Raw genomic sequence first — 25,373 nt, forward strand, 5'->3', positions numbered from 1 at the left:
AAAAGCAGTGGTGTAGTGTCATAATGTAAACAAACAGCAATGCTATGTATTACATTCAAGCAGCACTTTTCACTGAGGTCTTAAAACACTCATAATTGCATGGGGTTAATTCATCCCCTCCACTGACAATATGTAGCATCCACCTTGGTGATGCACAGCAGCCATTTTGGATTGTAAATAACATGGTGGGCTTTTCAACACATGGGTCGTGTTCCCCTGCTCAGACGTTACATGCATCCACCAATGATTGTGTGCCACATCATCAACTGTGCCCTCGGGGACCAGATTGCTATAACATGATGTGGTTAGCTGATACATAAAATACCTATCCAGGTGTTGTAAGATCTGGCATGCGTCAGCATGACTGACTGACTGTCATCAGATTCCTGCTTACCATATCAGAGAGTGAGTTTAACTTTCCTCCACATTAAACCAAATAAGTTAAACATAGCTCGTAATAATACATGACAAAGAAAATTACAAAACAAATGCCACTTTATTTAAATTCAAGACTCAGACAATGTATAAAAATCAGTCGGTTTTTCCTCTCAGTAAAAATAAGTAATTACTTGCCTGTTATAGTCTACAGAGAACTGTTAAATCATTGAGAATAATTTCACTATACACACACACAGCGTGCCAAACAGTATAAACTCACTGTTGTCAAAACCACATTCAAACAGGAAAGAATGGTTCTCCTGTAATGATTTTATGAAAAGAGCAGAGAGGCGTCGATACGGAGAAAGGGACAATATAGGGACACATGGTTGTGTTCCCCTGCTCAGGTGTTGTTGATGCATGCCAATCTTACAGTTCCTGCATCGGTATTTTACGTATCAGCTAACCATGTTATAGAAATCTGGTGCTAGACTCCACAGTCGATGACATGGCACTTAAAGGAAAAATCCATTCAAAAACTATAATTTGGTATTTTTTTCCTTAGTCCACTTTTGATACAGTCCCAAAGTGTTTTGCATGTCAGCAGTAAAGTTTTCAAGATATTGGACTTTCAAGAAGCAAAGTTGTCACTTGAAACTTCATGATGAAGTGACACTTGGCTTCTTAAAAGTCCAATATCTTGAAAACTTTACTGCTGATGTAACGGCAGTCTAAGTCATCCTCCTCCTCAGACGAGGAGAGGCGAGAAGGATCTGAGGACCAATGTGCAGCATGGTAATTTTCCATGATTTAATTAACACAAAACAAGACACTATACAAAATGACAAAACAAACTAACCGTCACAGTCCTAGCTGGTGCAGACAAAACACAAAGACAGGAAACAACCACCCACAATCCCCAACACAAAACAAGCCACCTATATATGATTCTCAATCAGGGACAACGATTGACAGCTGTCTCTGATTGAGAACCATATTAGGCTGGACACAGAAACAGACTAACTAGACACACAATATAGAATTCCCACCCAGCTCACGTCCTGACCAACACTAAACAAGCAAAACACATAAGAACTCTGGTCAGGACGTTACAGTACCCCCCTCCTGAGGTGCGGACTCCGAACGCACCCCTAAAACTCAAGGGGAGGGTCTGGGTGGGCATCTGTCCGCGGTGGCGGCTCCGGCGCAGGACGAGGACACCACTCCACCACTGTCTTTGTCCCCCTCCTTAGCGTCCTTTGAGTGGCGACCCTCGCCCATGACCTTGGCCTAAGAATCCTCCCCAAGGCCCCCACATGATTTAGGAGGTAGCTCAGGACAGAGGGGCAACTCCGGACAGAGAGGCAGCTCCGGACTGAGTGGCAGCTCCGGACTGAGTGGCAGCTCCGGACTGAGTGGCAGCTCATGACTGAGTGGCAGCTCATGACTGAGTGGCAGCTCATGACTGAGTGGCAGCTCATGACTGTAGGGCAGCTCATGACTGTAGGGCAGCTCATGACTGTAGGGCAGCTCATGACTGTAGGGCAGCTCATGACTGGAGGGCAGCTCATGACTGTAGGGCAGCTCATGACTGGCGGCTCTGGCGGCTCCTGACTGGCGGCTCTGGCGGCTCCTGACTGGCTGGCGGCTCTGGCGGCTCCTGACTGGCTGGCGGCTCCTGACTGGCTGGCGGCTCCTGACTGGCTGGCGGCTCCTGACTGGCTGGCGGCTCCTGACTGGCTGGCGGCTCCTGACTGGCTGGCGGCTCTGGCGGCTCCTGACTGGCTGGCGGCTCTGGCGGCTCGTGGCAGACGGACGGCTCAGATGGCGCTGGGCAGACGGACGGCTCAGATGGCGCTGGGCAGACGGGCGGCTCAGATGGCGCTGGGCAGACGGGCGGCTCAGATGGCGCTGGGCAGACGGGCGGCTCAGATGGCGCTGGGCAGACGGGCGGCTCAGATGGCGCTGGGCAGACGGGCGGCTCAGATGGCGCTGGGCAGACGGGCGGCTCAGATGGCGCTGGGCAGACGGGCGGCTCAGATGGCGCTGGGCAGACGGGCGGCTCAGACGGCGCTGGGCAGACGGGCGGCTCAGACGGCGCTGGGCAGACGAGCAGTGCAGGCAGCTCAGACGGCGCTGGGCAGACGAGCAGTGCAGGCGGCGTTGGGCAGACGGCCGACTCTGACCTGCTGAGGCGCACAGTAGGCCTGGTGCGTGGTGCCGGAACTGGTGGTACCGGACTGGAGACACGCACCTTAAGGCTAGTGCGGGGAGCAGGAACAGGGCACACTGAATTCTCAAAGTGCACTATAAGCCTGGTGCGTGGTGCCGGAACTGGAGGCACTGGGCTGGAGACACGCACCACAGGGAGAGTGCGTGGAGGAGGAACAGGGCTCTGGAGACGCACTGGAAGCCTGGTGCGTGGTGTAGGCACTGGTGGTACTGGGCTGGGGCGGGAAGGTGGCGCCGGATATACCGGACCGTGCAGGCGTACTGGCTCCCTTGAGCACCGAGCCTGCCCAACCTTACCTGGTTGAATGCTCTGTGTTGGCGAACCGGGGACACCATATGTAAGGCTGGTGCCATGTACACCAGCCCGAGGAGACGTACTGGAGGCCAGATATGTTGAGCCGGCTTCATGGCACTTGGCTCAATGCTCAATCTAGCCCGCCCAGTGCGGGGAGGTGGAATAACCCGCACTGGGCTATGCACACGTACAGGAGACACCGTGCACTCTTCCGCATAACACGGTGTCTGCCCGTACTCCCGCTCTCCACGGTAAGCATGGGAAGTGGGCGCAGGTCTCCTACCTGCCTTTACCACACTACCCTTTAGCCTCCCCCCAAGACATTTTTGGGGTTTCTTCACGGGCTTCCAGCCACGCTTCCGTGCTGCCTCCTCATACCACCGCTCCTGGGCTTTAGCTGCCTCCATCTCCTCCCGAGAGCGGCGATTCTCTCCAACCTTAGCCCAGGGTCCTTTACCCTCCAAAATGTCCTCCCATGTCCAGGAGTCCTGTGTAGTTGGCCGCTGCTGCTGCTGTCGCTGCCCGTACTCACGCTGCTTGGTCCGAGTTTGGTGGGTGGTTCTGTAACGGCAGTCTAAGTCGTCCTCCTCCTCAGACGAGGAGAGGCGAGAAGGATCTGAGGACCAATGTGCAGCGTGGTAATTTTCCATGATTTAATTAACACAAAACAAGACACTATACAAAATGACAAAAAAAACTAACCGTCACAGTCCTAGCTGGTGCAGACAAAACACAAAGACAGGAAACAACCACCTACAATCCCCAACACAAAACAAGCCACCTATATATGATTCTCAATCAGGGACAACGATTGACAGCTGTCTCTGATTGAGAACCATATTAGGCTGGACACAGAAACAGACTAACTAGACACACAACATAGAATTCCCACCCAGCTCACGTCCTGACCAACACTAAACAAGCAAAACACATAAGAACTCTGGTCAGGACGTTACAGTTGACATGCAAAACACTTTGGGACTGGATCAGTTTTTGAGTGGAGTTTTCCTTTAACCCATGCAACATCTGAGCAGGGTAACTCCCCTTTACACAGGGAGTGAACACACATATCAGACAATACTGAATCACTAGGAAATAATTCAAATTGAAGCTAATGTTTTTCACTGGTAACATATGGATTAATGAGTCTGGACACTATTCTCACATGGCCTAACTCTTTCTAATCATCATCCAACAGCTGCCTGAAGGTATGATCAATTTAGTTATAAAGTCAAATACTACAACAGATGCCATCGTAATAATAATGCTGATTATGGTTTGGATTTATATAGAGCCTTTCTACCGAGGTACTGAAAGCACTTTACATAGTAAGTGGGAAACTCACCTCATCCACAACCAATGATGACTCACTATATTAACACTTGTCCATTGGAAAATTGCTGCATTATTGAGTCAGAAACTGGCAACATTATCAGAGCTTTCGAGAAGAGGTACATACATGTATGCCATGCCTCTAGTGGCACTCTTCATTCCTGCAGCGGGCCCCTCCTACAGTGGGTCATTCCTACAGCGGGTCATTCCTGCAGTGGGTCCCTCCTACAGTGGGTCATTCCTGCAGCGGGTCCCTCCTACAGTGGGTCATTCCTGCAGTGGGTCCCTCCTGCAGTGGGTCCCTCCTACAGTGGGTCATTCCTGCAGTGGGTCCCTCCTACAGTGGGTCCCTCCTGCAGTGTCCACGACTCTGGCGCATAGAGCTCAAGTGATCAGCGGTCTAAAGGTCCTCAATAATATTTCAGAACAAATCGGTTAAAAAATACAAATGTTTTAGATAATCTAGTCTTGAATGTAACCTCTCATGCAGTTTAAGTGTAATGGTTACTCAATCATGCCACTGCTGGCCTAGCCTGGCCACTGGGAGAGGAACCCTCTGAGACATAAAACATTTGTAGCGCAGCACAAGGAAAAGCAACTTGGCCAATTAGCAACCGGTAAGTCAGTAAATGGAAATTCTTGAGATCGAAAACAAATTCTAAAAAACACAAAATTATTTTAATTTAAAGACAAACTAAACCAGAAATAATAAACACATGGAAATGTAGAAATACTTTTGAACCCAAATAAAGAAATACAAAAAAAAAAACGCAAATGGTGACAGACGAGACAAACAATGCATTTTTGGCCAATGCATTGTAAAAGTATCTCAGCTAATCCTTGATTGACATGTCATGGAGCAAATTAAAGATACAATTTGCAATTGATTTGTCTTGAAAACATTTCTGAACTGAAACATTGTACAGTCCAATAATACAGCCCCTCAAAAACTGTATATACTGAACAGAAATATAAACACAACATGCAACAATTTCAGTGAGTTTCCAGAGTTACAGTTCATAAGAGGAAATCAGTCAATTGAAATAAATGAATTAGGCCCAGCCATTGGTGGGCATAGGGCCACCCACTGGGGAGACAGCTTTTCCCCACAAAAGGGCTTTATTACAGACAGGAATACTCCTCAGTTTCATCAGCTGTCTGGGTGGCTGGCCTCAGACAATCCCACAGGTGAAGATGCCGGATGTGGAGGTTCTGGGCTGGTGTGGTTAAAAGTGGTCTGCGGTTGTGAGGCCGGTTGGACGTACAGCCAAATTCTCTAAAACGTAAATTGGAGGCGGTTTATGGTAGAGAAATGGACTTTAAATTCTCTGGCAACAGCTCTGGTGGACATTCCTGCAGTCTGCATGCCAATTGCAGGCTCCCTCAATACTTGAGACATCTGTGGAATTGTGTTGTGTGACAAAACCGCACATTTTAGAGTGGCCTTTTATTATCCCCAGCACAAGGTGCACCTGTGTAATGATCGTGCTGTTTAATCAGCTTCTTGTTATGGCACACCTTTCTGGTGGATGGATTATCTTGGCAAAGGAGAAATGCTCACTAACAGGGACGTAAACAAATTTGTGCATATGGAACATTTCCAGATTTTTTTTAATTTCAGCTCATGAAATCAACACTTTACATGTTGCATTTATATTTTTGTTCAGTATACAATAAATGCATTTTTTTTTTATTTTTATTTTACTTCAAAACGTGGTGTTCGTAGAGGTTCAATAAATCTTCTGTTGAACTAGTCACGAGGCATAGGGCTGGTAATAAGAGCCATGTGCAGCCGTTAACCGTTGAAGGTAACAATTTAAATCACGGACACCAAACACTTTCATCATAAAAACAAGCTGAAATTAGGCAGGATTGATACATTCATAGTGTGCACATTCCCCACCTTTCAAGAGAGGAACATGTTAAGGTAAGACTGACAGAAAGCCTTCACAGGAAACAAAACAATGATTTTGTCATCCGATATAATGCTGTGTAAACATGTTAAAGGTTGACTCAGCGAAATGACTTTGCTACGAGCAGCACCGCAGATATTGAAATGAGCGAGATGCAAGACTTCACTCTCACACAGTATCTGTGCATGTGCATGGGTTCGCTTCACGCTGTTCACAGTTTGGTAGCCAGGGCACCAAAACAGCGGATAAGTTGAGCTTCGCTCTTCAATGCTCTTAGTTGTTGTGGAAATTGACCAACTATGCTGTTTACTTTCTGCATCTACGTCACATCGCTGAGTCTACATATCAATACGGAGTTAGTGTTACGATAACCATTGACCAAAACAACCTCTCTGAACTCTGATGGGTATACTACAAAGATCAAGGGGGCTCCCGAGTGGTGCAGCGGTCTAAGGCACTGCATCTCACTACAGACACCCTGGTTCGAATCCAGGCTGTATCACAACCAGCCGTAATTGGGAGTTCCATAGGGCGTCGCACAATTGGCCCAGGCTCGTCCGGGTTTGTAAATAAGAATTTGTTCTTAACTGACTTGCCTAGTTAAAGGTTAGTAAGATCAAAGAGTTAGCTAGCTTGCCTAAATATTCTGAAATACATTTTTAGTTTTTTAGAAAGATATGCTTGAAATGGGCATAGTCTAACTGACCAAAAATACATATCTACATATAGCGTTCTTAATGATCCAGAAAATTGATTGTTGTTTATCAGTTAGCAGGCTAACTCATTGATCCTGCTTTGTAGTATACCCCTCTGGACTTCAAGTAGACATAGGCCTACAATCAGAGTAGTGTCCAGACAACTGTCTTTTATTCCTGAACGGGCTGGACAATCATCCCTGTGTTCAAGCACATGACTCTGTGTGTGTGTGTGCATGCATGTCAGTAAGCCTGTGAAAGTCTTGCTGTACATAAAATATATGCACAAGCGTATGAGTACACACTTGTGCTCCATTGAGTCCGCATTGGGACTCTGAAGACAGAAGGCCGCAGAGTTGCTGTATGTTCAAAACTAGCAGACATCAAATCTAAAGCCCACTGGAAGGGTCAGTCTTACTTGGCATCTCTTTCAAAATAAATATTCATAAATTCACAGATAATCATAGTTTCTCTACTGGCTCTACAATGGGTGGAGGAGGGGAGAAGAGAATTGAGGAGGGTCGAGGGTGGAGTTGGGTCGAGGAGGGGAGAGGGGAGAGTGGAGGAAAAGAGTCTGTGGCTTATAAGTGGCAGTTGACTTAAATCTTCTCTTGATCAAAAGGCCCTTTTAGTTTTTAACCGCTAGGCTACCTACTGCCCACGGGCATAATGTATGCCAACATGACAGCAGGGATCTTACTCACATCACATAGATTCATACACACATGCCAATCTTAGTTAATCCAGAACTAAAGTCTTGTGTGATTGGTAAAATGCTCATTTAAGTTCTGGTTCCACACGTTAAGAGAAGATATCGAAAAAGGATCGGACCCGGAACGAAGACCTCCACCTTCTCTCTCTCTCTCTGCAGGTTATGGGCAAGTCTATGGGCCAAATGTCCTCTCTCCTTCCGAAACACCTGCGAAATCGTGATTTGTCCAAAGTACCGGAACTAATGCCGCTCGTTATTTCACGCATCCCATTGCATCATTACAGATCTACGATACATTTGTTTACTTTAGTCTGCACACACGAGTATTAATCTACAGGGCTCACCTGTAAAAGAGACATTGGTCTCCATGTGATTTCCCTGTCAAACTAAAAGATTAAATAAAACATCTACAGATGCTATTCCCTTGAACAGGCCCTGTGTGCTGCCCTACCTGACTGCTGTCACAACTTGTCAGAAGGGGCACAAGTTTCTCTCAGCTCTTCCAATATGGCTCAGTTTGTACCAGGGTCAGTAAAATGGGGGGGTAATATACATCACAAATCATAAGTACACATTGCACAGTTTCAAGTGATGGGATCTCAGCATGGAATGTCCCAGTGAGGTTCCCCTCCTCCTCCAGCAGGAATAGCATTGCTTCCAGCTGTCCCTTCTCAAACCGTGACTTGCGAGCAGCGGTTTAGCTCTCATGTCCCATCACACAATCCACAGGTCCCAAGCCCCACCACAGTATGCAGAGACAAGGTCGTTTCTGCTGCTCTGTTTAAGACTGTACGCACACTGAGTGTACAAAGTATTATGAACACCTGCTCTTTCCATGACAGACTGACCAAGGAAATCCAGGTGAAAGCTAATGTATGATCCCTTACTGATGACACTTGTTAAATCCAATTCAAAATCAGTGTAGATGAAGGGGAGATGACAGGTTAAAGGACTTTTAAGCTTTGAGACATGGATGGTGTATGTGTGCCATTCAGAGGGTGAATGGGCAAGACCAAATATTTAAGTGCCTTTGAACATGGTATGGTAGTAGGTGCCAGGCACACTGGTTTGAGTGTGTCAAGAACTGCAACGCTGCTGGGTTTTTCATGAACAGTTTTCCATCTGTATCAAGAATGGTCCACCCCCCAAAGGACATCCAGCCAACTTGATATAAATTTGGGAAGCACTGGATTCAACATGGGCCAGCATCCCTGTGGAACACTTTCGACACCATGCCCCGACGAATTGAGGCAACTCAATATTAGGAAGGTGTAGGGCTGTGGCGGTAATGAAATTTTGTCAGCCGGTGAAAATAACTGCCGGTCTTACTGTATTTGACCTTCAATTTACATAAACATGTTTAGCATCTCCTGGCATCCACGCATAGTCTACAAGCCACTGATGTAGAACTTTGGAACATCTACATTTTAAAAAGTCTAATAAATCTATGTAATATAGCCTACACCATCACGATAAATCCATTACAGGTCTAAAGAAACATGATATGAAGAATAGGTAGCCTATTTCAGAAGAGCAGAATCTGGCTAGCCATATGGCTCTGGGCGTACATAAAGATTTGCTTAGAATTCCGTTGTATTATTTTACAGTATGAAGAATACAATTGAACATTGCTGAATAAAACACAAAGGACATTTTCTTCAAACGATTTCTGTGGGAGAGCGCACACATGGCTATTCTGTGTTAAGAGGTTAACAAAGAAACAAGTTCTCCTATATGCTTCATTTAGTTATTTCTGCAACCTTAGTTGTGATAAACGTTGGGCTATATGTTTAGATTTTTAATACATTCTAAGCCTGCATGATGCAACTAATGAGGATTTGAAAAGAATTGCATGAAAGGCATGACCTCTGCTTTGTTTCTTGTGTAGGCTGCACACACTTCATCAGTCTCTTGTTCACAATTTGACAAGCACTTGATAAAATGTATCACCAGGCCTCGAATTTCCCAGCGGCATCCCCCTTGTGTGGACGTAATGCCCCCTAAAAAACCCATGCCTTTTGCAGCCAAAGTGGACGTTATGCCCTTGGGCTGAATATAATAATTATAATTCCCTTCTCCCGGCTGCCAATCACCTTGCTCCAAAGTACCTCTCACTCACATGGCTCTCTCAGATATCTCAATTATTTTTAACCAATGCCCGTCATGTAATCGTGTCCTTCTCACAGGCTTCTCAGCTAAGTAGGCTACAAGTGAAGGCAAACATATCGGGGACGCAACTGCGCTCATCCCGCTTATCGAATTCCGAGGCGCATATTGAAGATGTTAGAAGAACTGTCCACATTTACTTTTCGTCAGCCAACAAGATGAGTAGGCCAAACGAAGGGCAAAAACACTAGCCTATGTCAATCTGCTATCCACCGTACCACAAAAGTTTACCTATTCTATTGGTCAACTTGCCCTTCTGTGCATAAATATTCTAAACATAGTCTGGGACAGTTGTGGGATGCGATAGATCCCAAATTAATACAACCACTCACATCAACATTTATTTTAAAAGCAATGAGGCTGATGCAACAGATCAGAACGTTTAACTTAAAATGTTGATAAATTAGGCTATTTCTTCACATTATAAGCTGAGCAATGTGCACACGGCAGTAGCCTATCAGCGCACATGTTCCTAAATATAATCAATTAGCGGGAAAACACTGTTCTCAAAAGTGACCGCAAATGCGATTATGCATGTAATGCTTTATTATAAAGTTTCATTTTTATGGTGAAAATTATGTTCCCCAAACTTAGGCTCTACACTGGTTGTAAAGAGGATTAACGTGCTTCATTTGAAGAAGTTATCTGGCCACTCTAGATGTGATAAAACCTTATCAAAACATACAGGCCTATGGGCTAGGCGACATGAGCAGTGCGACTATAATCTGAAAAAGTCGCAAAACCCCCCCGCATGTGCTATTTGCCTTACTGCATACACTTGGCATCATTCACAAGTTATAATACATCATTCACAAGTGATAGGCTAATATTGCCACCTATCAGACTATTCTTGATTTAATCTTGTCTTTACATATACGTGAAATATGTTTTGATTTAGAATGGACCATTATAATGCACCTGTCTCAGAACAGTGGCAGGGGGAAAAAACTACATGTCATCTATGCACTTAAACGCTTTTTCCGTGGTTCATTTTCATGCCAGCCAGGTAGGCTATACTCCTGTTGTAAAGAGAAGCAATGTACTTTATATTAGAAAAGTTGAGAAATAAATATAGCATGCATAGCCTATAGAAAAAGCTGATGGGATTCTCCTATTTTTAATAGAATAGGATGGCGCAATTCTAAGATGCCGTAGCGGTAGGACGTGTGTGTTTGTCTTATCCCGTGTCTTATCCAGTGTAAATAGCCGCTCTTTTTCGTATACATCTTAATCTCACTTTCTATCTACGAACTAAATATACTTTCCTGCAACCTGCCTCACCCAATGTGGTACGGATCTGCTATTTTTATTCCTTATAACTGGAACTTCCATCAGGAGGTAGCCAGCTAACTAGCTAATAGTCTTTGTTAGCCACGGCTAGCGGTCTTCACCTTTTTCTCAGTCACCAGCCAGCCAGCCTTAGCTCGGACAACATCTCCCTGTCTGCTAAACACGATATGAGCCCAGAGCATACCGGACTGCTTCTCTCTACCAATCACCGGATTCCTGCCGCTCTGGATCATTACACCGGATCAACGTGGTTAGCTAGTTGCAAACGAGTGGCTACTGTTAGCTAACGCCTCTGTCCCGAAGCAAGCACCAGCTAGCCTCGATCTAGGCCCATATACCAGCTAATTCTAGGGCTACAACACCTCCTTTGTCAATTGTTCTGGACCCTTTATTGTCAACACGGAGCCCAGCCGATACATCACGACTGGACTGCTGACGTGATCGCCCGATGTGGTCTCAACAGGCTATTCTGTTACGATGTCGCCAAAGAACCATCTACTAGCCCCGGCCCACTAGCTTTTCTGAACGCTGTGTCCCCTGCTCGCCTAGAGTAGTAGTGACTACCGAACGGCACCCTGACTCACCTATTGCTGCTCTTTTGACCATATGATCACTCGGCTACATAGCTGATGACCCCTGAACCGTTTCAATAACACGGTACCTCATTTTGTTTACCTGTCGGCCCCAGCCTCAAACTCAGGTCCTGTATGTACCTAACTGACCCGCTCTGCCCATTCATCGTCATTTACCCGTTGTTGTCTTAGCTCTCCTGACCTGTGTTTGCTTTATGCCTCTCTCTAATGTCAATATGCCTTGTCTATTGCTGTCTTGGCTTTTTTTATATATTGTTTTATTTCACTGTAGAGCCCTCAGTACCACTCAAAATGCCTTAGATAGCTCTTTTGTCCCACCCCACACACATGCGGAGACCTCACCTGGCTTAACTGGTGCCTCCAGAGACGAAACCTCTCATCGTCACTCAACGCCTAGGTTTACCTCCACTGTACTCACATCCTACTATGACATTATACATTATGCCCTGAATCTATTCTACCATGCCCAGAAATATGCTCCTTTTATTCTCTGTCCCCAACGCACTAGACAACCAGTTCTTATAGCCTTTAGCGGTACCCTTATCCTACTCCTCCTCTGGTGATGTTGAGGTTAACCCAGGCTATGTAGCCCTCAGTTCCACTCCTATTCCCCAGGCGCTATCACTTTTTGACTTCTGTAACCGTAAAAGCCATGGTTTCATGCATGTTAACATCAGAAGCCTCCTCCCTAAGTGTGTTTTATTCATTGCTTTAACACAGTCCGCCAACCCTGATGTCCTAGCCGTGTCTGAATCCTGGCTTCGAAAGGCCACCAAAAATTCAGAAATGTCCATCCCAACTACAACATTTTCCACCAAGATTGAACTGCCAAAGGGGGTGGAGTTGCAATCTACTGCAGAGTTCTGTCATGCTATCCAGGTCTATATCCAAACAGTTCGAGCTTCTACTTTTAAAATTCCACCTTTCCAGAAATAAGTCTCTCACTGTTGTTATAGACCCCCCTCAGCCCCCAGCTGTGCCCTGGACACCATATGTGAATTAACTGCCCCCATTAATCTTCAGAGTTTGTACTGTTAGGTGACCTAAACTGGGATATGCTTAACACCCCGTCTGTCCTACAATCTAAGCTAGATGCCCTCGATCTCACACAAATTATCAAGGAACCTATCAGGTACAACCCTAAATCCATAAACACGGGCACCTTCAACCTGCCCTCTAAATACACCTCTGCTGTCTTCAACTAGGATCTCAGCGATCACTGCCTCATTGCCTGCATCCATAATGGGTCCGCGGTCAAACAACCACCCCTCATCACTGTCAAACGCTCTTTAACACACGTCAGCGAGCAGGCCTTTCTAATCGACCTGGCCCGGGTGTCCTGGAAGGATATTGACCTCATTCTGTCAGTAGAGGATGCCTGGTTATTCTTTAAAAGTGCTTTCCTCACAATCTTAAATAAGCATGCCCCATTCAAAAAAAAAGTATAACTAAGAACAGATATAGCCCCTGGTTCACTCCAGACTTGACTGCCCTTTAGCAGCACAAAAACATCCTGTGGCGTACTGCATTAGCATCGAATAATCCCCACGATATGCAACTTTTCAGGGAAGTCAGGAACAAATATACACATGCAGTTAAGAAAGCAAAGGCTAGCTTTTTCAAACAAAAATTTGCATCCTGTAGAACATACCCCAAAAAGTCCATGGAGATAAAGAGCACCTCCTCCCAGCTGCCCACTGTACTGAGGCTAGGAAACACTGTCACCACCGATAAATCTACAATAACCAAGAATTTCAATAAGCATTTTTCTACGTCTGGCCATGCTTTCCACCTGGCTACCCCTACCTGGGTCAACAGCTCTGCACCCCCAACAGCAACTTGCCCAAGCCTCCCCCATTTCTCCTTCACCCAAATCCAGATAGCTGATGTTTTGAAAGAGCGGCAAAATCTAACACCTACAAATCAGCTGGGCTAGACAATCTAAACACTCTCTTTCTAAAATGATCCGCCACAAATAGTTGCAACCCCTATTACTAGCCTGATCAACCTCTCATATCGTCTGAGAACCCTAAATATTGGAAATCTGCCGCGGTCATCTACCTCTTCAAAGGGAGAGACACTCTAGACCCAAACTGTTACAGGCCTATATCTATCCTACCCTGCCTTTCTAAAGTCTTCGAAAGCCAAGTTAACAAAACACATCACCAACCATTTTGAATCCCACCGTACGTTCTCCGCTCTGCAATCTGGTTTCCGAGCTGGTCATGGGTGCACCTCAGCCACACTCAAGGTCCTAAACGATATCATAACCACCATCGATAAACGACAGTACTGTGCAGCCGTCTTCATCGACCTGGCCAAGGCTTTCGACTCTGTCAATCACCGCATTCTTATCGGGAGACTACACAGCATTGGTTTCTCAAATGACTGCTTCGCCTGGTTCACCAACTACTTCTCAGATATACATCACTGTGTCAAAGCGGAGGGCCTGTTGTCCGGACCTCTGAAAGTCTCTCAGGGGGTGCCACATGGTTCAATTCTCAGCCCGACGATTTTCAATGTATACATCAATGATGTCGCTATTTCTGCTGGTTATTCTCTGATCCATCTCTACGCAGATGACACCATTCTGTATACTTCTGGCCCTTCTTTGGACACTGTGTTAACTTCAATGCCATGCAACTCTCCTTCCGTGGCCTCCAACTGCTCTTAAATACAAGTAAAACTAAATGCATGCTCTTCAACCGATTGCTGCCCGCACCCGCCCGCCTGTCTAGCATCACGACACTGGACAGTTCTGACTTAGAATATGTGGACAACTACAAATACATAGGTGTCTGGTTAGACTGTAAAATCTCCCTCCAGACTCACATTTAGCATCTCCAATCCAAAATTACATCTAGAATCGGCTTCCTATTTCGCAACAAAGCATCCTTCACTCATGCTATCCTACAGAACCTTGACTTCGGCGATGTAATTTACAAAATAGCCCCCAACACTACTCAGCAAACTAAGTGTAGTCTATCACAGTGCCATCCATCTTGTCACCAAAGCCCCATATACTACCCATCACTGCAACTTGTATGCTCTCATTGGCTGGCCCTCGCTTCATATTTGTTGCCAAACCCACTGGCTCCAGGTCATATATAAGTCTTGCTAGTTAAAGCCCCACCTTATCTCAGCTCACTGGTCACCACAGCAGCACCCACCTGTAGCACGTGCTCCAGCAGGTATATTTCACTGGTCATCTCCAAAGCCAACTCCTACTTTGGCCACCTTTCCTTCCAGTTCTCTGCTGCCAATGACTGGAACGAATTGCAAAAAATAACTGAAGTTGGAGTCTTATATCTCCCCCACTAACTTTAAGCATCAGCTGTCAGAGCAGCTTACTGGTCATTGCACCTGTACACAGCCCATCTGTAAATAGCCCACCGAACTACCTCATCCCCATATTTGTTTTGTTGTTGCTTCTTTGCACCCCAGTACCTCTACTTGCACATTCATCTTCTCCACATCTATCACTCCAGTGTTAATGCCTAATTTTAATTACTTCACCACTTTGGTCTATTTATTGCCTTACCTCCCTAATCTTACTACATTTGCACACACTGTATATTTTTTTTTCTATTGTGTTATTGACTGTACGTTTGTTTATCCCATGTGTAACTCTGTTGTTTGTGTCGCACTGCTTTGCTCCATCTTGGCCTGGTCGCATTTCTAAATGAGAACTTGTTCTCAACTGGCCTACCTGGTTAAATAAAGAAAAAAAAATAATTTAAATAGAGGCCATCAAAACTCTGTTTTCTCACGCATTTGCATAGCCTATAGAAATGTTGCACATGAGTTCACATGGAGTGTTTGATTTTCGATTTCTTTGCATTGATGTCAGAGTGACTAGAGGGACAATAGAGTGCTGAGTACCAGGCAGTAAGCAAGTTTGGTAGGCTACTAATGACCATCAGCAGCAGAGCTTGGAGAAGTCTACTTACCGTGATTAAATGGTCACATGGAATATGACTGCTGTCATGAACGCCAGTGTGGCGGTAATACGGTCACCATAACAGCCCCTAGGAAGGTGTTCTTAATGTTTTGTACACTCAGTGTATATTATCATTACTCTCATTTACATTAGTCTCTTGGTAAGGATTTGTGAATCCTGCTCTCAAAAATAAGGTTATAAAAAAAAGGTTTAGAGTCATCCATGGAGGAAGCACTGGGGGTGAACGAGGAGCTCTGCTGATAGGATCATGAGTGACAGGGCTGTGGCAGGGGAGTTGTCATTAGGGCACCTGCCCCACACAGTCACTTCTGAAAGGGCCTGGAACAGAGCCTTGTGGGACACCACACTGAACCTGGGGCAATGCTGCTATGCCGCCATAAGATACTGATGATAGAAGAGGCCGAATATTGATGTGGAGAAGAGGCAGGCAGCGATCCACCAGGTGAAGAAGGAGAGGAGGCCGCGGAAAAGCAGGGGGGTGAACACTGTCCGCAGGCCCCCAAGAGCCACTGACAGGTGGGCCTCCACCTCCGGCCCTGGAGCTGCAGTTGGTGCTGCCACCATGGCAGGGTCAGAGTCCAGCGGACAGGGGAAGTCTTCCTCAGGGTACACCCCCCAGGAGTGTCCACCTATAACACAGAGAGTAGGGGGGTACGTTAGCAGAGTGGTGGGCTAAAGACTGCTGTTAAAACATTCAATATACTGTACAGACAATCATTTCTGATGATGGTACCAAACTCACCTAAGGTTTTTAGCAGCAAGGTTGTATGCAGCAACATCACCAAGGGTGCCACATACTGCAGTGCGATTACACATAGGTAGTAGAAAATACGGGCCACCTGGAAAGCACAAGAAAAGAGTAAAGACGGAGTCATCAAACCCAGTGATTTTTGTGCCATTGAAATCCTTGGGCGGGCCTCTTAAGTATTTGGTTTCCTAAAACACAAGGCCAAATCTACACTGGAGTTACTTGCAAGAAGGCAGTGAATGTTCCTGTGTGGCCGAGTCACAGGTTTGACTTGAACTACATGAAAATCTATCGCAAGAGCTGAAAATGGTTGTCTAGCAATGATCAACAACCAATTTGACAAAGCTTGAAGAATTTTGAAAAGAACGAGCAAATGATGCACAATCCAGGTGTGGAAAGCTCTGCCAAAGGTGCTTCTACAAAGAATTGACTTAGGGGTGTGAATACTTATGTAAAATAAATATTTCTGTATTTCATTTTCAATACATTTGCAAAAAAAAAGAAGGATATATACAGTTGAAGTCGGAAGTTTACATACACTTAGGTTGGAGTCATTAAAACTAGTTTTTCAACCACTCCACAAATGTCTTGTTTACAAACTATAGTTTTGGCAAGTCGGATAGAACATCTACTTTGTGCATGACAAGTAATTTTTCCAACAATTGTTTACAGACAGATGATTTCACTTATAATTCACTGTATCACAATTCCAGTGGGTCAGAAGTTTACATACACTAAGTTGACTGTGCCTTTAAACAGCTTGGAAAAATCCAGAAAATGATGTCATGGCTTTAGTGGTCCCGTGTAGCTCAGTTGGTAGAGCATGGCGCTTGCAACGCCAGGGTTGTGGTTTCGATTCCCACGGGGGGCCAGTACAAAAAAAGTATAAATGTATGTACTTGTAAGTCGCTCTGGATAAGAGCGTCTGCTAAATGACTTAAATGTAATGTAATGTAAATGTTTAGAAGCTTTTGAAATGCTAATTGACATCATTTGAGTCAATTGGAGGTGTACCTGTGGATGTATTTCAAGGCTTACCTTCAAACTCAGTGCCTCTTTGCTTGACATTATGGGAAAATCAAAAGAAATCAGCCAAGACCTCAGAAAAATAATTGTAGACTTCCACAAGTCTGGTTCATCCTTGGGAGCAATTTCCAAACGCCTGAAGGTACAACGTTCATCTGTACAAACAATAGTACGCAAGTATAAACACCATGGGACCACGCAGCCATCATACCGCTCAGGAAGGAGACGTGTTCTGTCTGTTCGAAAAGTGCAAATCAATCCCAGAACAACAGCAAAGGACCTTGTGAAGATGCTGGAGGAAACAGGTACAAAAGTATCTATATCCACAGTAAAACGAGTCCTATATCGACATAACCTGAAAGGCCGCTCAGCAAGGAAGAAGCCACTGCTCCACAACCACCATAAAAAAGCCAGACTACGGTTTGCAACTGCACATGGGGACAAAGATCGTACCTTTTGGAGAAATGTCCTCTGGTCTGATGAAACAACAATAGAACTGTTTGGCCATAATGACCATCGTTATGTTTGGAGGAAAAAGGGGGACGCTTGCAAGCCAAAGAACACCATCCCAACCGTGAAGCACAGGGGTGGCATGTTGTGGGGGTGCTTTGCTGCAGGAGAGACTGGTGCACTTCACAAAATAGATGGCATCATGAGGACACCAAGCGTACTTCCAACATTGTGGTTAAAATGGCTTAAGGACAACAAAGTCAAAGTATTGGAGTGGCCCTCACAAAGCCCTGACCTCAATCCTATAGAAAATGTGTGGGCAGAACTGAAAAAGCGTGTGCGAGCAAGGAGGCCAACAAACGCGACTCAGTTACACCAGCTCTGTCATGAAGAATGGGCCAAAATTCACCCAACGTATTGTGGGAAGCTCGTGGAAGGCTACCCAAAACGTTTGTCCAAAGTTAAACAATTTAAAGGCAATGCTACCAAATACTAATTGAGTGTATGTAAACTTCTGACCCACTGGGAATGTGATGAAAGAAATAAAAGCTGAAATAAATCATTCTCTCTACTATTCTGACATTTCACATTTTTTAAATAAAGTGGTGATCCTAACTGACTTAAGACAGAAATTCTTACTTGGATTAAATGTCAGGAATTGTGAAAAACTGAGTTTAAATGAATTTGGCTAAGGTGTATGTAAACCTCCGACTTCAACTTTACACTACCGTTCAAACGTTTGGGGTTAATTAGAAATGTCCTTGTTTTTGAAAGCACATTTTTTTGTCCATTAAAATAACTTCAAATTGATCAGAAAAAACCTGCCGTTTCCAGTTACAATAGTCATTTTCAACATTAACAACGTGTACACTGTATTTCAGATCAATTTGATGTTATTTTAATGGACAAAAAAAAAAAAGTGCTTTTCTTTCAAAAACAAGGACATTTCTAAGTGACCCCAAACTTTTGAATGGTACTGTATATAAATCGAAGGAAATTGGCTTAAAAATACATCTTTGAAAAAATTTTTTTTACAGAAATTCAACTGCACAGACGGGCTGACCGCGCCATTACCACACCCCTGCTACACCCACCACTTAAGCCACTTTTAGATCCAGAAAAACAATGGGGTTTTAGAGTTCTCATACTCTGCCCATCTGTCAAGGCCAAATTATTGTCCGATTCAAGGTGCTAGACTTGGGACGATAAACCGAAAATTACAGACATTGACATTGCCTCCTTTGTTACCGAAGCATTTTTCTTACGTCTGTAATTTTGCTACATAACGTTCCTGTAGATTGTTCTAAAACCATTATTTGGTCAACATTAATAGCCTATGCACAAAGATGTCGGCATTTCTCTGAAGAGCCAAAAATAAATCTGATCATTCTAGATCCTATTTTGACAGGGCCAAATAGTTACATTTATCATGATATTACTTTTTGTCCATATTGCCCAAATCTAACAATCCCCCCCAAAAAACTTTAGCGTAATGTATCGCTGATTTGTTATCGAAGAACATTGGTCAATTTAATTGCGATTTTTTAATATGCGATTTGCGATATTAAAAAATTAAAAAATTGCGATTTTTTAATATGGATTTTTTTCTCTCCATTTTGCTCAGATCCGCAACCTATCTCTCACCATCTTCTGCAGGTCGACAGTGCTGATGCGTCCCGCCTCCTTCTTCATCTGCTCCACGCCCTTCTGGGCCAGGCTGAGGTAGGCCTGGAGGTGGTGCCTCATCATAGCCAGGCGCAGCACACACAGCAGCAGGATGGTCCATAAACGCAACGTATCGTACGTCTCCTCAGTCATCCTGGTGAGGAGAGGAGAGAGAGAGAGTCAATGTGCGAGAGAGAAAGAAAGAGTGTGTGAGTCAGTGTGAGGGAAAATGATTGGCTAAGTCAAGTCAACCCAAGTCAATAGCGTGAGAGGAAGAGAGAAAAGGTGAGGGTAGGAAAGAAGAGAAGTGGGGTGGGGTGACAGGGAGAGGTGGAAAGAGAGGAGATGGGAAGCTGCTTTACATGATGCAACTTATTACAAATATATCTAAATGTAAATGTATATCAAACATTGGAAAGGCCTGGCCCTTTGACTTTGGATGTGCCGTGTCAACACCATACATGTGGTTGAAAAGCACTGGGAAAACATGAAATGACAAACGAAGCAACCCAGAGGTGAACTTACAAAGGCAAACTCTCCTTCCCCAGGGTAGGGTTCAGGATGTAGTCCTTGGTTATGGGCTTGACCCATAACAATACCATAATAAGAGGGGCCAGGAAGTTGATATGAAGCAAGGTCCTGGGAGACAGGAATAACATAAATACGTCACACATTTTTGTCAGCAAAAGCCTTGCCCTATCCAAGAGTCCTTGAGAAAAGTGAATGAGTCCTCATAGGATGTCTCCCCACTCCAATATGTGTTAACTGCACTGATCTGAAAACAACATAACACTCACACAACTACTGCAGCAAACTCATAGATGAATGGGAAAACAGCAGCTGTTGAACCGTGGTCTGGTTGAGGAGGAAGGAAGACAAAGGAAGAGAGGAACTCACTGTGTGACTTTAGCTGTGGTCAGGTTGAGGGCGTCCAGGTGCATTTGGGCCAATCGTAGGCCAGGGAAGGTGAGAAATGCACCAATCAGAGAGCAGAGCAGGGCCAGGATCAGCTTAAAGGTGAGTTTAGATATGGGACCCCTACAGAAAAGAACAGAGACAAAGTCATAATGGATTAAAGTCTACTTTACATTCATGTGTCAAAACACACAGTCCAGGAGTCATTTAGATTCATGACACCATGCATACTGATAGAAGAAGCTCTTACTTACTGGGACTCCAACCCCTGGTTCTCTAAAAAATGTGTGGCACTTTCAGAGAAATTTGCAAAACCTAGAAGGAAATAAAAACATCTCTATATTTTAATTTGTCCTACCAATACCAGAAAAACAACAATTACAGTATATTAGAAAAATGGATTCAACTATGGTCCTGGGGAACCACAGGGTTTGCATACTATTCTATCCTATCACTAACACACCTAGCTTGTGGAGTTTAATTGTATGTGATAGCACTGGGCTGGAACAACAGCCAGACCAGCCTGTGAGTCCTAAGGGTTATATTCATATGGAAGCAACGTTTTGCACTAATGAATAGGTTCCAGGCGCAGAACTGAAGAAGTGCTATCTAGCCGTACTGACAGACGGTTCATGGCCCACTCACCTGTCTCCAGGCCAAACTCCAGGTAGTTCTCGGTGACGATGAGGATGGCCATGGCTTTGACGAAGAAGAAGAAAGCGAAGGTGATGCAGAGTGAGCGCTCACCGCCCTCCTCCAGCTTGAAGTAGAAGGCCGTCAGGGAGAACAGAGTCTTACTGTGGGGCACGGGAGTTAAGGAACACACCAGCAGAAACACACAACTCATGAAATATAGCCTACAAATCATACTTCTGAGCGCCAAGGCTGTGCAGAGATCAAAAATCAAAATCAAACTTTGTCACGTGCTGAATACAACATGTGTCGACCTTACGGTGAAATGCTTACTTACAAGCCCTTAACCAACAGTGCAGTTCAAGAAAGAGTTGAGAAAATAGTTACCAAATAAACAATTATAAAAAGTAACACAATCAAACAACAACAAGGCTATATACAGGGGATACTGGAACCGAGTCAATGTGCGGAGATACAGGTTAGTCAAGGTCATTTGTACATGTAGGTAGGGGTGAAGTGACTATGCATCCTACACATGTTTCTGGAGTGATGGTGGAGGCTCATTAACATAATATACCAGATGTATCAGAAGCACTGCTGCATTGTGACCCGCAACACACACACAGTCTAGCGTCTGTCTCCCTCCTCAACAGTAGCTGTCATACATTACCCTGGGGTTCAATGGGCCAGGCTTCCTCAGACCTAGAATGGTATTTTTTTGCTGTGTCTGGCTGTAGTGATTCTAGTGGGCTAAGTAAAGACACATCGTGTTTCTAGAGCTGGCCTGGCTCTCCACGGAGAGGGAGCTCAGCCTTTATTTCACAAACCAATGTCTCAGGGCATTCTGAATGGGGGAATCCAATTCACTTTTTCTGTGGGGTCACAACCGGGATACTAAAGGCTGCATTTTAAAAAGTTACTTGACAATTTTGAGCTAGCCTCTCAAAAGAGCAATGCAGCCCCATTAACAGAGCTGTCAGTGAGGCTGCTGCTAACGTACCCCTAAACACTATCTGGGAAGCAGCCACAGAAAGTAAGGTGCAAATATTGCAGCAGCATTTCTGTAAGAGTAGCTTTTGCCCATTCCAGTTATACCATCACTGATTGTCTCGATAAGTCTAGGCTAACCAACGTCTACTTGATGTGTATTAGTTTGGGTATTCAACGTTTATCAACATTTATAGAAACCCTTTCTGTTAGGTGCAAACTCAGAGCTCAGGAACAATCATGAGTTCTAATACTGAGCCACTGCCAACTGTGAGTTTTTCCTAACTTGCACGAAAAAAATTTGATCTGCTAAATACATTCAAACTTAGCCGTTTTAAGATTCCATTCCATGGCTGAGTTGCGTCAAGTCGAGGTTAACACAGCAGGTGCCTGGCTGCAGCCTCTGGCTCTTTACCACACCAAGAGGGTTGCTGGAGATGGGAATCTGAAATCAAGTGTGGCATTAACACACAGACCATCGCATCCCCATCATCATCTTCATCATCCATCCAGCCGTGCTCCCCCCTCCTCCTCCTCCCACCACCTCAAAGTCTCTTCTTTTCCCAGGCCAATCAGTCTGGTGGGCTGTGAAAATTGGGCATCCAATCTTCCTCAGCAGGTAGGCAGGAAATGACATGCCTTCCAACCGCACTCAGCCAGTTCCGACAGGGAGTGTGGGAAAGATTGACTGTGGCGAAGGATAACACGTATGATATAGTGACGTGTCGGTGGAAGAAAGTAACAGGTAGGGGGAGACAGGTGGTGGCAGGCAGTGGTTGGAGCCGTGTCTGTCAGTTTATGGCCACTAACTGCCTGCTCTCCTGATGCTCCCTGACTACTGAAATGGAGCCTGGAAACAATCAAGGCTCTCACTCAGGTTTTTTTCTGTTAACCAGCAACAGAAGGGATGATTCTCAGTGTGTGTGTGGGATACTACTGAAACGCTTTTACTACCGGTAGGTCTTTAACTCAGAAATGTTTGATTTGGCTTGACGGTGCTACTAGGTGAGATCAAATTGAACCTTCAACATCCTCTAGACAAATGTCAAATTGATTTGATATAAAAAGAGTGATTGAAAGAGAGAAGGATGTATTGACTGAAGGATACATGACAAAGGCAAGGACCAGCAGGCACCACACCACGCTGATGTTCATCTCTCCTGAGGGCTCGGCCACAGTGTAGTACAGCTCTGTGATCAGATACACCACTGTGGATGCCACCGTGAAGTCCACCAGCCACTGGAACTCTGGGAAGTAGTGCAACGCTGCAGAGACCAGGAGCAGGGGGAAGAGGAGGATCAGGGGGAAGAGGAGGAGCAGCGGGAAGAGGAGGAGCAGGGGGAAGAGGAGGATCAGGGGGAAGAGGAGGAGCAGGGGGAAGAGGAGGAGCAGGGGGAAGAGGAGGAGCAGGGGGAAGAGAAGGAGCAGGGGGAAGAGGAGGAGCATGGGGAAGAGGAGGAGCAGCGGGAAGAGGAGGAGCAGGGGGAAGAGGAGGAGCAGCGGGAAGAGGAGGAGCAGCGGGAAGAGGAGGAGCAGGGGGAAGAGGAGGATCAGGGGGAAGAGGAAGAGCAGCGGGAAGAGGAGGAGCAGCGGGAAGAGGAGGAGCAGGGGGAAGAGGAGGAGCATGGGGAAGAGGAGGAGCAGGGGGAAGAGGAGGAGCAGCGGGAAGAGGAGGATCAGGGGGAAGAGGAGGATCAGGGGGAAGAGGAGGAGCAGGGGGAAGAGGAGGAGCAGGGGGAAGAGGAGGAGCAGGGGGAAGAGGAGGAGCAGGGGGAAGAGGAGGAGCAGCGGGAAGAGGAGGATCAGGGGAAGAGGAGGATCAGGGGGAAGAGGAGGAGCAGGGGGAAGAGGAGGAGCAGCGGGAAGAGGAGGAGCAGTCGGAAGAGAATTAGTTTGTTAATTCATGACAGTAGTTCTGGATTGGGATGTTGATATTTTGGGGGAAATGTAGATGTGCACAAATATTGAATTATGAAGATTTGTTGAGGTTCAAGAGACAAAACAAAGGTCATAAAGATAAGATGATAATTGAATAGTGTTTGTAGATATGGCCTCATACCTAACGTATCCACTTCTGTGATGCACTTGGTCTCCAGCTGCAGGTCTATGTCCTTGGGAATGGTCAGAGGCTTGTAATCTATGTGGCCATTGTTCCTCCTGGGACAAAAGACAGTGCCAAATCATTACCAGACAGACATGTTCCATGTTGCAGGCAGGTGTACTCACGTTTTTCGTGGTCATTGTTCCACCTCTAATCAAGTGCACAGCAAAGACTGCTTCATACAAATATACTGCTATCATGTCAATTTACTGGCTGCCCTAAAGAACAATACATTAAACCCTGGACTAAATCAAACTTGATTTGTGTACAAGGTAGTTATGGGGTTTGAAATAATTCCACTATTCAAATAGTATCATTTTGCCAGATATCGGGATACATGTATTTAACCTGAGCACTGCTGCATGATATCATCTAACGTTAGCGACTTCCAGCGACAAATGATCAACCAACAGATAACGGTACTTTCCTTGAAAAATAGTTAGGCAACACTGAGCAGAAGGAGGGAGAGAGATGCCAAGGCAACTCGGCTACAGCCAAGACTAGATAACTTGAAACAGCCACGTTATTTATCATCCCATAACGTTAACAGTGCTTGTCTTGACTGGAGTAGCCTAGTAGTAGAGAAGATAGTAGTTTGCTAAACTAGCCAGCTATAGCTTGCTAGACTAATTGAGGCCACATGCTGTGCTTTCTGCCCAACCCCATTCAAATAAAAATCAGTCTACCTGTTGGTTACTCATTGTAGCTTACTCCTCAATTAACACACTTTTAATTACGTAATTTATTCCATCTGGCATTGCATTAGTGAACTCTCACTCCACTTGCAACACATTGAGCCTCTTTGCCACTTTGATTGGCCAACATAAACACAAGAAGGCTAGTGGTCAGCTACGGGTATTTTTAAAATAGGGCTCACGTGCATGTCATAAAATAAAAAATACATTGACAATTTTGTTTTATTAAATTAATCATTTGAAATGTCATGGTATATTCTTGTATGTAACAATGTCACATGGATATTTTAATTTAGAAAAAGCCTTTTCAACGTTAAAAATAGGCCTATATACATTTTAATACTCGCATAAACGAATACTCACAAGTATTGAAATACTAATGTCCATTCAGATATTCAAATAACTGCACATCCCAAGTACAAGGTCATTTGCACATCTGCTAGTATCAAACTGGCTAGTGTCATGGAGGGAGTCTTCCTCAACTTAGTCTCTATTGTCAACCTAACCAAGGGGTACTGAGCACTGATACTTTCTCTTTTGTAGTGCGGATTAGGGCCCATATAATTCATAAATCCAATATTTTGTC

At 45.0% G+C, this 25,373-nt stretch overlaps 1 protein-coding gene across 1 annotated transcript in view; it reads right to left on the reverse strand.

The window, feature by feature from the left end:
- Positions 1-477: 477 nt before the first annotated feature.
- Positions 478-25,373, reverse strand: part of LOC129853137 (transmembrane protein 161B-like) — a 43,003-nt gene continuing 18,107 nt past the window's right edge. The window contains exons 4-13 of the mRNA XM_055918864.1: positions 24,051-24,148; positions 23,100-23,256; positions 21,017-21,168; positions 20,626-20,686; positions 20,354-20,494; positions 19,982-20,095; positions 19,436-19,610; positions 16,310-16,406; positions 3,582-16,196; positions 478-1,316 (exon numbers count right to left, since the gene is read on the reverse strand). Coding sequence (XP_055774839.1) covers positions 15,934-16,196; positions 16,310-16,406; positions 19,436-19,610; positions 19,982-20,095; positions 20,354-20,494; positions 20,626-20,686; positions 21,017-21,168; positions 23,100-23,256; positions 24,051-24,148 — 1,258 coding nt within the window. The 3' untranslated portion in view covers positions 478-1,316; positions 3,582-15,933. The remainder of the gene's footprint in view (positions 1,317-3,581; positions 16,197-16,309; positions 16,407-19,435; positions 19,611-19,981; positions 20,096-20,353; positions 20,495-20,625; positions 20,687-21,016; positions 21,169-23,099; positions 23,257-24,050; positions 24,149-25,373) is intronic.

The sequence above is a fragment of the Salvelinus fontinalis genome, chromosome 4 (assembly GCF_029448725.1).
Source record: "Salvelinus fontinalis isolate EN_2023a chromosome 4, ASM2944872v1, whole genome shotgun sequence".
Taxonomy (NCBI): domain Eukaryota; kingdom Metazoa; phylum Chordata; class Actinopteri; order Salmoniformes; family Salmonidae; genus Salvelinus; species Salvelinus fontinalis.